The following is a 13,281-nucleotide window of genomic DNA, read 5'->3' as shown; positions in this document are numbered from 1 at the left end:
GTTAACATTTTATTTCAGTATTATACAAATTTACAGGCTTAATACAACCAAAGACACAAAAATAAAGTTATTTTTCAAAAGCACTGAGTCTGTTTGCAATAGTCTCCCAAATTGTCTCAGAGTATAAAATTTTCAATGATCCTTTCTCTCTTAAAGCTTTTAGATGAATATTCTTCTTGAAATGGCAATCTGCTTTTGAAAGCCTGAGACATGCTTTTTATTCAGGTTTTAAAAGTTTGTTTGCATATATAAAAATTGTGCATTCCAATAATTAAAACCATTTGGATGACAAAATAAATATAAATATATACATACATATATATACACACACACATATATGTATTAAACTGCATTTTATAGCCAGCAGGACACCTTGGAGTAGTTTGGTTTTTACTCTAGATTTCACTCATGTCTGAGAGGTACATTTTTAAGGAAGGTAGTCTCATTGATAGCTAACTCAGGAAAACTATCTTCAAAAAAAAAAAAAAAAGGCATTCACATCACTAAACTGAAGGAATTGACTTTTTGTTATATATTTTTATATATGATTAAGGCATAAAGTCAGGTTTCTCCCTGAGCCTCTCTGCCCAGGAAGATAATACATGAAGTTCCTATCAAAGCCTCTATGCCTTTGCCTGGTTACCTGGCTTAGTAGTCTCACCTGTGGAAAGTGTTTTTTTTCCCTTTGTTATGCTGGCCACCTCGCTAATATTTAGGGCCAACACTCTGAAATGTGTAGGAATAGAAAGGGAAACTCACACTTGAAAATAAATCCACTTTGAGAAGACCTATTTTAATCTAATGGTTTTGGTTATACGAGAATTTGATTAAGTACACAATGGCATGCCCCTAGTCATCTGGAAAACTATCAAATTACTAATTCAGTGTATCAGTAAAAGATTAACCACACTTTACAGTACATGTTAGCAACGATTGTGAAGGCTGAAAACAATGAATAAAATCACTCTGTGGCAACCGCTACAGTCCCTACAAGCACAGATCATTAAACCTAGATATACTTGTGTACTGAAAAACAACCAGAAATAGTAATTTAAATAGACTGTTTCATCACCAAAACTTAAGAGAAAATGTACTGTCTTTTTCTAATAGTAATAAAAATGTCTACATTCCAGTTATTTTCCAATTCAACCAGGAGTCAAAAGTGAATTGTTAAATTAAAATAATTATAACAAATAATAAATTTATTACCTTTAGGAGTGCTAGTTTGCATTCAACACTCATTTCAAGATAGCCTTTCTTCTCCATTTCCCATGCCCAGGTGCTATTAAACTCTTGGCATATCTGTCAGAGAAAGTTAATATCTTAATATATAAAAGTAAGTTTTATTTATACAGGTAGTTTTGTTGTTTAATTATATTAACTGTCCTTAATATATATTTTAAAGGAAAACATTTATAGAAAACACAATCCAATCCAGGTTCACCCTAAAATACTAGTTAAATACACCAGAAACGCTTACTATTGACAGATAACTGAAGGTAAGTGCTGGTCTCTGCAGTTCTCTCCTCTGCACTTAAGAATTTAAGACACTCTTTTGTGTCTAAAATTAGACCATTTTCCCAAGTGCAAGTAATTACACATAATTCCGTCTCACTAAATAGCCTGAAAATTTCTGAAGAGCAAGAACGATAGGTTCAAAAAACATGCCGAATTGTAGGCATCTATTTATTTATTTAGAACAATAAACACCTTTATTACATGAGCTAAGATAGGAAGGAGGAGGATTCATTTGCCTTTCTTGGCCTTGATTTTCCTCATATAGAACTTTACCTCCTTGCCCTCTAGCACATAGCCATCTTCTCATCCGCACTGGTCTGGGTAGGCAAATTTTTAACCAAGCTACACTCCAACTTGATGTTTTCCTATTTATGGGTAAAGATTCTATTACTTGGCATTTAAAACCTTCTATAATATGGCATTAACTTAAATTTTTAGGCTTATCTCCATACAATTTCAGGCAAACCAGAGCCACTTAACAAGCTGAGGAAAAAAGATCTGGATAACTACTCTCCCTCAACAATAAGGACTAATCAGAAGAAATGTCACTCTATGACCTCTGTGAACCTGTTCCTTCAGCAATAAAAGGAGAGCACTAATAATACTGACCTTGAAAGTTATAAAACAGGCATGAAAAATGACATAGAGTGCCTAGGTGATTTCAATAAAAGCTGTCCTTGCCTTTAACTAGTGCCTGGCTCTGTTTATCTTTGACAGGGGGAGTCCTTGGATATCATTCAAATGGATATTTTTATTTTACACTGATAAACATGAAATATAGAGAGATTCATTCACCCAGTGATTTCACAAATATTTCCTGAGGACCTAACTCTATGTCGGAAACTAGTCAACAATCTGGAATACCATGGTGAAGACGACAGACAACCTGCCTCTTAGAAGCTTACATTCTAAGAGGCAGCCAAACAGGTAAAAATAAAAAAATTTTAAGTAGAGACAAATATCATGCTGAAAATAAAGTAATGTGATAGTTTGAGTGCTACTCTGACCTGGGTGCTCAGGGAAGGCATCATTAAAAAAGTTGACACTTGACACAAAAGGCTGAGACATAAAATAGAAATCAGCCACAAGAAGATCTTTAGTAGTAGTTCCAGGCAGAAGAAACAAGATAGCACAAAGGCCTTAAAGTTTGGCAAATTAAAAAAAAGAAAAAATATCAGCATTAATGAAGTAGAATAAGGGGGAAAGTAGCAGAAGATAACGTGAAAGAGGTAACTAATGTCCAAATTATACAGATCAGGGCAAGGAATTAAGATTTTATTTCAAGTATGATGGGAGGCCAAAGGACAATTTTAAATAGAGGGAATTTATGATTTATGTTTCAAAAATGGTTGCTGTATGGAAAAAGAGAAACTAGGAAAACAATTTTAAGGCAAAAGATAATAATGCAGACTACGGCGGTAGTAGTGAGGACAGGAAGTAGACAACTGTATTTGGAGGCAGAATCATCAGGACTTTTGATAAAACAGATGTAGAGGGTGACTGAAAAGAAAAACCAAAGGTGACAACTAGATTGCTAGGCTTCAACAAATGCAAAGATAAAAGTGCTTTTAACTAAGCTATTAAAGGAATATCTTAGTTAAAGTTAGAGATGTTTTATACCTAATAAGTTTGAGGTATATATTAGACATCTAAGAAGTATCTTGCCCAAAATTACTGAGCTGAGACTTGAAGCTTATGACTCCTGGTTCGGAGATCTTTCCACTGGATTATATAGTCTTTACACAAACCTTATCAAAACTGACTTAAGAAAAATTTTATGGCTGAAATCTGAGAAGTCAAGGGCTGTGTCTACTCATCTTCATACCTCTAGCTTGTGACCAAGTATGAGACACTGAGACACACAGCAAGTACAAAACAAGTATCTGATGAATAAATGAGAGACATAAAAGTAACACTTTTACCTAAATTTTAAAAATTCTTTTTAACTGCCAATAACTGCTATAGCCAACACAACACATCCAAAAGAACATTTTAGATTCTTATTAGAATAATAATAACAGCTGATATTTATTGCATACTGTTTTAAAATAGTTTTAACTCAGTCAATTCTCACAAGTGTTAGATGGGTGTACTGTTATTCTCAGGAGGGTATGTGCTTTAGCCAAGGAATGAGAAGAATAAGGAATCTCTAGTCATCTACAGAGAAATCAGTATATATTTAAGATACCAATCAGGTCAGTTGTCACCACTGGAGCTGTGGACAAAGGCTTGACTAAGAATTATAAATCATCTAGCTCCATTATTTATACTCAAATTACATCTCACCAAGTCTCCCTGATGTAATATTTAATTAAATATGTCCAGCTGTTTTGTATATATTCTTTCAAGAGGACTAAACCAAACATTTACTGAGCATATTAAGTATTGAGAGGGCAAAGATGAATTAATGGTCTCTGCTTTAAGAAGTTCAGAATTCAGAGAGAGAGAGGGAGGGAAAGAGACATATAAACAAATAATTATAGAAGGAAAAAGTAGTCAGTAAATTATCAACAAACTGAGTAACTGATATAACTATAAACCACTATGAAAACACAGAGGAAAGAAACCCTAATTCAGTCAATGGATGCAGGGAGATTAAAGAACATTTTATTCAAGTGATGACATTTATGCTCAGACCTGAAGGATGAATGAGGTTTTACCAAACATGGAGGTAGGTAAAGAGCATTTCGGGAAGAAAAAACCAGAATATGCAAAGCAATGGGGATGTGAATGATGACAGTATGTTCTGTCAATGTGAAGGTGAATAGAGGAGCTCTTTATGCTGAGCCCTAGAGCCCTAGTTCATGAGTGCTTGGGTTTGGGAGTGGGCAGAGAGACAAAGCTATGAAAGTAGGCCATGGCTCATAAAAATGAGGACTCAACACACATTTGGAAGTACTGAAGGAAAATAGTTTCGTTGCACTGTGCAAGATAGACAAGAGGACAGAATCTGAGATGAGACCAACTAATAAAGCCTATTTTGCAACAACTTAAGAGAAAGGTGATAAGCCTGAGCTAAACTTGGCAGAGCATACTCTAGAAAAGGCAAAATCAGATTGTTGTATGGAAAATGTGTACTTATCTTACAAAAGCAATAACAAGTTTTTTGTTTCAAATATGGTGTTACTAATTACGACTGAACTTTAACATACATATTTGAGGTGGGTGTCCTGTAATACTACAAGATTTTTGAATGCAAAAGAAAATATAATTCATCTTTTTATTTCCTACATTACCTACCAAGTACAGGGCCTTGCTGATACTGGATACTTAATACTCAGTGTATCAATGTATTCTGGTATAACTACTGAGGCAATTTACTTTTATGGTGGAACATCTGGGAACATTGCCTATAAGAATACATTAAGATGTTTCTTTATTAATTCCTTAAAAATATATATATAGGAAATTTCAATGGCATGTTTTCTCAAGTAACACAATTCTGGAAATCAAAAGAACACCAAAACCCACCAAATGACAAGAGCATGGGTATGCATTAATTAGTTAATTCATTCCATAAACACTGTATCAGGAATTTACTGTGTGCCAGACACTGTGCTTGATAGCAGAAAAAATAAGATACTATAACTCCTGGTAAAGAAGCTCAGGATTTTGGGACAAGCAGCTGGAATCTCAGTTAACCTATAAATTAGGTACATTTATATATGAATGAATTTGAGAAACTTCTCAAAAGTAGCCTGTTCTGAAGTCTTAGTCAAGGAAAAGGTGCTCTGAAAGTATCTAACATAAGTCTAACAAGAAAAATAAAATTTCTGTCAGTTATTTTACATTTATAGGTAAGATTAACAATATACATAAAATGCAAAGATGTGATTGCCAAGTACCGCTTTTCAAGTAATCAGCTCTTTATCAGTCATCTAGATACAAAGAACAATAAAGCTTTAGTATCAAACAGGTTGAAAGTCAAATCCTGCCTATCCCTATCAGCAGTGTGATCTTGTTGAGTCGAATACCTCTCTGAATTTCAGGATCTTCATCTGTAAAATGGAGGTTTTGTAGTTAATAAAAGAGATGAGATAAAGAAGATGCCTATTAGATACTCACTGTGCCATTACTCCCCTATATAAAGGCAAACCTGGAAATGGTTCTAGAAAATCACCATAAGAACCAACAGGAACACAAGTGGAAATAAGAAGGAATTAAGAGCTGGCAGGACGTATATCAGTGTTGTCCAAACTGTATGTACATAAACATTGTTTCATACTTTTGTATCAGATTAGTGTTATCTGTGTAGATGCACACACACACACACAACATATACTAAGATTTAAATAAAATCATTGGTGACTGATTTAATTTCCTGCTTTTATTTTCTGGGTAATTAACTCTGTTATACTAAATGGCTTCTCCCCCCGTTATACTCTGTATCTCATACTACAGCGAGTATGTTGAAACTAAAGTTACTGCTAGATTTAGGGAAAAATTCCTTGTGGTTTTAAAATTTTTATTGTGGAAATATATATATAATAACAATAAAAATCGCCATTTTAATCATTAAGTGTACAATTCAGTGGCTTTAATTACATTCATATTGTTGTATAAACATTGCCATTTCTTATTTCCAAAACTTTTTTATCACTCAAAAGGAAACTCTTTAACCATCAAGCAATAATAACTCCCATTCTCCTCCCACTCTACAGTACCTGGTAACCTTTAACCTACTTTTCTGTCTATGAATTTGCCTATTCTAGATAGTTCCTATAAGTGGAATCATCCAGTATTTGTTCTTTTGCGTCTGGCTTCTTTCACTTAGCATATTTTTAAAGTTTATCCATGATGTAGCACATATAAGAACTTCATTTCTTTTTGGAGATGAAAAATATTCTATTGTATGAACAGACCACATTTTGTTTATCCAATCTTCAGTTGATGGACAATTGGGTAGTTTCAACCTTCCAGCTATTATGAATTATGTTACAACAAACACGGGCAAACAGGTATCTGTTCCCAACTCTTGAATATACAGCTAGAAGGGGAACTGCTAGGTCGAATGTCACTTCTATGTTTAGCTTTTTGAGAAACTGCCAAACTTTTCCACAGCAGCTGCATCATTTTGTATTTCCATCAGGAACGTATGAGGCTTTCAATAACTTCATAACCTCACCAACACTTATTATTTTCCTCTTTTTTAAAAAAATAGCCATCCTATTAGGTATAAAGTAATATCTCACTGTAATTTTGATTTGCATTGCCCTGACGACAAATAATATTGAGGCATCTTTTCCAGTGTTAATTTATTAATCTTAGTATATCTTTGGAGAAATGTCTACTCAAAACTTTTGCTGATTTTTAAAGTGGGTTATCTTTTTGTTGTTTAGTTTTAAGAGTTCTTTATATAGTCTGGATATTAAATTTTTATCAGTTATATGATTTGTAAATATTTTTTCCCTTCTGTAGGTTGTCTTCTCACTTTCTTCATAATGTCTTTGGATGCACAAAGTTTTTAATTTTCATAAAGTTCCATTTTTCTTACTCTCTCTTGTTGCTCACACTTTTGGTGTTATAGCCAAGAATTTATCGCTAAATCCAAGGTCATGAAGATTTATCCCTGTGTTTTATTTTATTCTAAGAGGTTTATGCTTTTAGTGTTTTTATTTTGGTTATTGATCCATTTAAGTTAATTTTTGCAGATGGTATGAGGTTGAGTGTCTGTCACATTTTGCAAGTTGTTAAATTTCAACAAATATGTATTTCGAACTATAGGTAACACTTAAAAGAAGTTATAAAACTACTACAATAAGTTCTCATTAAATCTACATTATACTCTAGCCTTCTCTCATTTTCAGTTCAGACAAGAATTAAGACACGTATATATCATCAACATCGTATTTTTCAGTAGTTTCCTAAAGTTTTTATACTTAGGAAATTTTAGATTCTATTTTTACTCCCCAGGCCTATCTGCTTAACTAAAGTAATGAGAAATAACTTTAAATTGCTATTTTTATGTAATTCCTTTCAAAACACACTGATATTAGACTTATAGGTATGCTTACTAGGTAAATAATTATGGCTATAAAGGAGCAGTACTTTTGAGTACATAATTGAGAGGTCACGACCAATTCAAGTTATACACAATTAAAAAAACCTCTGGAGAAAAGAAGCCAGTACCTAAAGTCTACTTAAGGATAATTTTGCCACAGGAGATTTTCAGTAATAATTGGGGAATTATTGCTTATTTCTCTCTGGAAAAGCTTCAGGTATATTACATTTACTGGACAACCTGAAGTCACGTAAGAGTTCAGTAGAAAACTAAAGAAAATGCAACCCAACATTTCACAATATGAAAAATCTGGACCAAGGTACTGTCATTTTCCAAAGGAATGCCAACCACAGAAAAGAAAAAGTTCCCTAAAATGGCTCTATTCTGATAATTTATTATTAATATGTAAACAACATTTGCTGAGTTGCAACTATCTGACAGGCACTCTGCTGAGAGTATTCACATATACTTTCATAAGAAAACAGAAAGTCAGAGAACTAAATTAAACATATACACTTAGTAATTAGCAGAGTTCAGGTTTTTCCCTGTTAGAAATCTAGTGCTCTTTCTACACCACCACATACAATTCACTTATGATAAATTATGGCTGCTCACACATTACCACAGAGTAAATGGTACTCTTTAAGGAACATTTTATAAAGTTAAAATTATGTGGAAATGCTTTTCAACAGAAGAAGGAAGCATTAAGTAAGTATTTATTCTGTGGCATTAAACAAACCTGTGTTCAATCCTTGCTTTAGAAATTACTATCTGTGTAACCTTGTGAGTTACTTTATTCTCCATTCTATTCTCCTAGTATAGAATAAGCTCTCAAATATTAGCTCTTATCATTATTAAGTTTTGGAGAAATTAAAACCTTCATAAATTGCTGCTGGGAATGGAAAATGGTACAGCAGCTATGGAAAACAGTCTGGCAATTCCACAAAAAATTAAACATAAAATTATCATATGACCTAGTGATTACAATGCTAGGTATATGTAGAACAGAAATGAAAATACATGGCCACACAAAAACTTGTACACTATGTTCATATAAGCATTACTCTTAATACAATGGAATAGTATTCGGCAAAAAAAGAAATGAAATACTGATAAAACAAAACAAAACAAAAAGACACAACCTTGAAATCATTAGGCTAAGAAGTATGACACTAAAGGCCACATATTTTATGATTCCATATATAAGAAATGTCCAAAATAAGCAAATCCCTAAAGACAGAAAGTAGATTAGTGGTTGCTAGGGAAATGTGGAGGAGTGTTGTGACTGGGACTGATTGTTAATGGGTACGAAGTTTCTTTTTTGGGGTGATCGAAATGTTCTGGAATTAGTGATCATGGTTGCACAAAAATCAGTGAATATACTTTAATATGGCGAATTTCATGTTACATAAATTGTATCTCAACAAAAAATACAAATTAATTTATTAACAGAACAGATAAAAATTAAAGATAACAACCTTAGTTTACTTTTGAAAAATAAATATAGCAGTAAAGAAATATCTAATCCTCGTCAAAATATGACCAAATTAATAAATGACAAAAGATGGTCCTTCTGACTTACCGAGAAGTAAAAACAATGGATCTTTTTGAAATTGCCATTTAGATTAAGGCCATCTACTGACAAATTTATTCCAAAAGATTTCTAAATATATTACTAGAAACCAAGAAATAGAGATTACCCCCCATCTCTACTTTTGAGGGACAAATGAATGAGGTCATTTTCCATGAGGGGTACGAAAACACCCCAGAACAGACACATTAGGTTATTTTCTTCTGAATGTCATTATCCCTCAAGTAGAAAATACTCTTTGCTTATTTTAAGAAATATTTATTTTTATATTTTAACATTTCTTGAAATCAAAAAACCTTTTAAAATCAATGATTACATTCAATGTGATAGTATTTTTTTTTTTTGAAAAACTATCTAAATCATTGTGGCATGTGGTGAAGAAATCACACAAGTAAAGAAAAACAGCAATAATAAATTACCATCTGCTTCTCAGAAATTATTCTGAGGCAAGCATGATTTCCTTTAAAGAGTAATTTATTAAAAATTGGCTTTCCCATTGTTTTCAAGGTCTTTAAATGAATGTGTTTGGGCGGGAGGCAGGGCAGCAGAAAAGCAGAGGCAACAGGTACTGAATCTGTTGAAGGCAAGTATCTGTTTATTAACATGGTGGCACATTCATTAGCCATGGCTAAGGTGTCTGAAATCGCTCACATGGTATCTAAAATCACTAGCAACCACAGGAAAAAGAGGAGTTTCATGGAAATATGAGAGTTCATTGGCAAAGAAATTTCTTTATGGCTCACCAAGTAAAAAGAATGTGAAGCTCGATAAGGCCAAGGCCTATCTGTCTACGGATTAGCAGGTGCCAGCAGAACTGTTAACTGAAATTTCCACTCACTGGGTTTCTTTATTTTTAGGAGGGTAATTCTACTTTAAAAATAAAAAGTCACTAGCTAGATTTTTGGATGATACTGGAGAATATATGTTGGCAAGTACAGGATACAGCACAACTATGAATGCTCTTGGTTGAACTGCAAGCCTCCTCTCTTTCCCTCTCGTATCGGTTACCAAGACTTAATAATTCTACCTTCCAAATAACTCACATCCACCCTCTCCTTTCCATCTGTATTACCAAAACCATAATTCAGGCCTCTTCATTGTTCGGATTATCACAATAATTTCCTTTCAAATGACCAGTAGGCCTCCACTCATTGCCATTCTCTCTAGGTACTTTATAACATAGTGAAGCTATAGGTCTTAGCTCAACTGTTTTAGGGAGATACTAACAAGAGATGACAAACAGATGCCAATGTTAAATGATCTGTGGTAGCAGTATAGTCTGCTAAGTCTAAGCTTAGCAAGAAAAGCTTAGACTGGTAACGTCTGCTGTGAGCCAAGGAATAAGGCCTAACAGATGTCAGATACTTGCTCTGGATTTAAACAGAATTTTATATTAATTATATTCCACTGACTTCACAAGGAAAAGAAATAGCTAGTGTAATACACACATATAATGGTGTCACAAAGAAAGAGAAAGATGGATCAAGAACCACATAACAGAGAATGTAAAAACTGCATCAGAAAACTAGCTAATACACTAATGAGTACAACTAAGAAGTAAATAAATAGTTAAGCTAATTAGCAGGCAAGTGAAAGAAAACTGAAATTGTCTAAATAATTAACATCTAATTTCAATGCATAAAAGATGAAAAAAAAAACATTCAAGATGTTTACAATCAGCAAATATGAGGGGTGATATTAATGGTATTTTAAAGCATTGGATCCACAGTCCTGGGCTTGAATGCTGGCTCTGCCATTTCTAGCAGACTGGCCAAGTTATTTAATTTCTCAAAATCTATTTCCTGTGCATAAAAAGAGGATAATATCTATTTCAAAGGTGAACTATATATAAGGAAAGTATTAAATATAGTGCCTGGTATAGTAAACATTCAATATAAAAATTATATGACAGCATCTTTAAGAAACTTATACATAAATCCATGAAGGAACATCTTCTTGGGAGAAGGCCTCAAGTAGAAAAGTAATACTTGAGTTGAGATCTAAAGGACAAATAAGTTTGCCAGGAAAACAAGTTGGTGGGAAGTCATTCCAGGCAGAAGATATGGTATATGCAAAAACTCTTCAGAACGAAAGACATGTTCTGTGAATGGCAAAGAATATAAGTAGTAAGGTATACAGGAGAGAATGTCATTAGATGTGGCTAAAGAGAAGTGGTTAAACCGTTAAGAGTGCTGAATGTTATGACATAGTTTAGATTTTTAAGTGAAAGGGAACCACTAAATAATTCTGAAAGTGATATAATAGTTACTTATAAAACTATGTTTAAAAGATCACTCTTTTAGCAGTGAAGAGAAGGTAGTAGACGAGTGTAAGACTAAAAGCTGAGAGACCAATTAAGAGGAGAAAGTTCAGTCAAGAGATGATAAAGAGCTGTGGTGTACTAGCTTGTATTAACTAAGTTATTTTAATAGTATCTTTTATATACCTTTAAAATTAGGTAATAATGTAAGCTTCAACAGCTATCTTCAGAAGTCTATTAGGCCCACTCTTGGCTCCTCGCTTCCAAGATGACCAAAAAAACAAAAAAAAACAAAAAAAAAAACAGTGGTCATGCCAAAAAAGGCCAGGGCCATGTGCAGCCTGTTCACTGCACCAACTGTGCCCAATGCATGCCCAACAGTGCATGCCCAAGGACAAGGCCATTAAGAAGTTTGTCATCCAAAACATAGTAGAGGCCACAGCTATGAGGGACATTTCTAAAGCGAGTGTCTTCGACGTGTATGTACTTAACAAGTTGTATGTGAAATTACATTACTGTGTGAGTTGAGCCATTCATAACATAAGCAAGGTAGTCAGGAATCGCTCTTATGAGGCTGGGAAGGAATAAACACCCCCACCCTGATTTAGACCTGCAGGTACTGCCCCATGACCTCCACCAAAGCCCATGTAAGGAGCTGAAGAAGTAGTTTCTGAAAAAAATAAAGCAGAAATTATACTTAAAAAAAAAAAAAAAAGTCTATTGGGCTCAACAATACTTTTACTCTTGAAGCCAACAGGTCAGATGCTATTTCCAGTGCATTTCATACAGTACCTCATTAAATTCTTACAATTTTGCAAGATAAATGTTAGTTTCTTTTAACTTGATAAAACCCCATTTTCATTATTTTACAGATGGATCAACTTGGGTTCAGACAAGTAAGATAGCTTCCTGAGATCAACAGTGCTAAGGAACCAAGAATGGAGCCCATATTTTCTAATACCAAAACTCTTAACTCTTTCCAGCTAACCTACCTGATTTAGTATCAAATAAATCTGTTTAATGTTTAGCATTGGGTTAGGTTTAGAGTAAATAATTAAACGCACTAATCTGAGAATTTCATGATTCTGTTTAAGGTTGCTATAGGAAAAGAGCATATTTTGATGAAAATGAACTGGCGAGAATACTTTTGCAAAGAATTTTTGGAACCTGAAATCATTGCTAAGTTTTCTCATCAAGTATAAATCCTTCATTGATAGAATAAATCTGAATTATTTTTCTATTGCTGTGTAATAAAATGCCACAAACTTAGCATCTTACAACAACACCCATTTCTTTTCTCATAGTTTCTGTATGTCAGAAGTCCTATACAGCCTGGGTTGCCTGAGTTCTCTGCTTCCAGTCTCACAAAGCTGTTATTAAGGTCTTAGTAGAGCTGTATTCCTCTCTGGGGGCTCTGGACACAAACCAACTTCCAAGCTCATTCAGACTGTTGGTAGAATTCATTTCCTTCTGATGTTTACCATGTCACCCTCCACTTTCAAGCAGAATAGGGTTTTGAGTCCTCCTAACACTTCAAATATCTCTGACTTCTCCGTCTGCCTGTCTCTTCTGTTTTTAAGGGCTCATGTAATTTACATTGGGCTCATTTGGATAATTCAAGATAATCACCCCATCTTAAAGTCAACTGATTAATAAATTTAATTATATCCATAAAGCCTCTTTTGTCATGTAACATATTTATGATATATTACCAAAGAATGAAGACCATAAGGATCAAACTTTTCCCTACCATATAACCCATATCAGCTGTTCTAAATGCCTTCCATAAATATCACTGTGTGATCGCTTAGCTCTAAGTATGCTTTCATGTTGAACACTTCCTACCTTACCACTTTGGCCTACTTATATCTTTCAAATTATTTTCCTAAGCATTATTCTTTAGAAGGAAGG

At 33.7% G+C, this 13,281-nt stretch overlaps 1 protein-coding gene and 1 pseudogene across 3 annotated transcripts in view; one reads left to right on the top strand and one right to left on the bottom strand.

Moving 5' to 3' along the window:
• Positions 1-13,281, bottom strand: part of RSF1 (remodeling and spacing factor 1) — a 111,200-nt gene that overhangs the window by 55,415 nt on the left and 42,504 nt on the right. For all 3 annotated transcript variants that reach the window (XM_016161495.2, XM_016161494.2, XM_016161496.2), the window contains exon 3: positions 1,210-1,302. In XM_016161495.2, the coding sequence (XP_016016981.2) occupies positions 1,210-1,302 (93 nt within the window). The remainder of the gene's footprint in view (positions 1-1,209; positions 1,303-13,281) is intronic.
• On the top strand, positions 11,567-12,021 carry LOC107519116 (annotated as a pseudogene).

The sequence above is a fragment of the Rousettus aegyptiacus genome, unplaced genomic scaffold (assembly GCF_014176215.1).
Source record: "Rousettus aegyptiacus isolate mRouAeg1 unplaced genomic scaffold, mRouAeg1.p scaffold_m13_p_5, whole genome shotgun sequence".
Lineage (NCBI taxonomy): Eukaryota > Metazoa > Chordata > Mammalia > Chiroptera > Pteropodidae > Rousettus > Rousettus aegyptiacus.
This window is presented reverse-complemented; position numbering and strand designations above follow the sequence as displayed.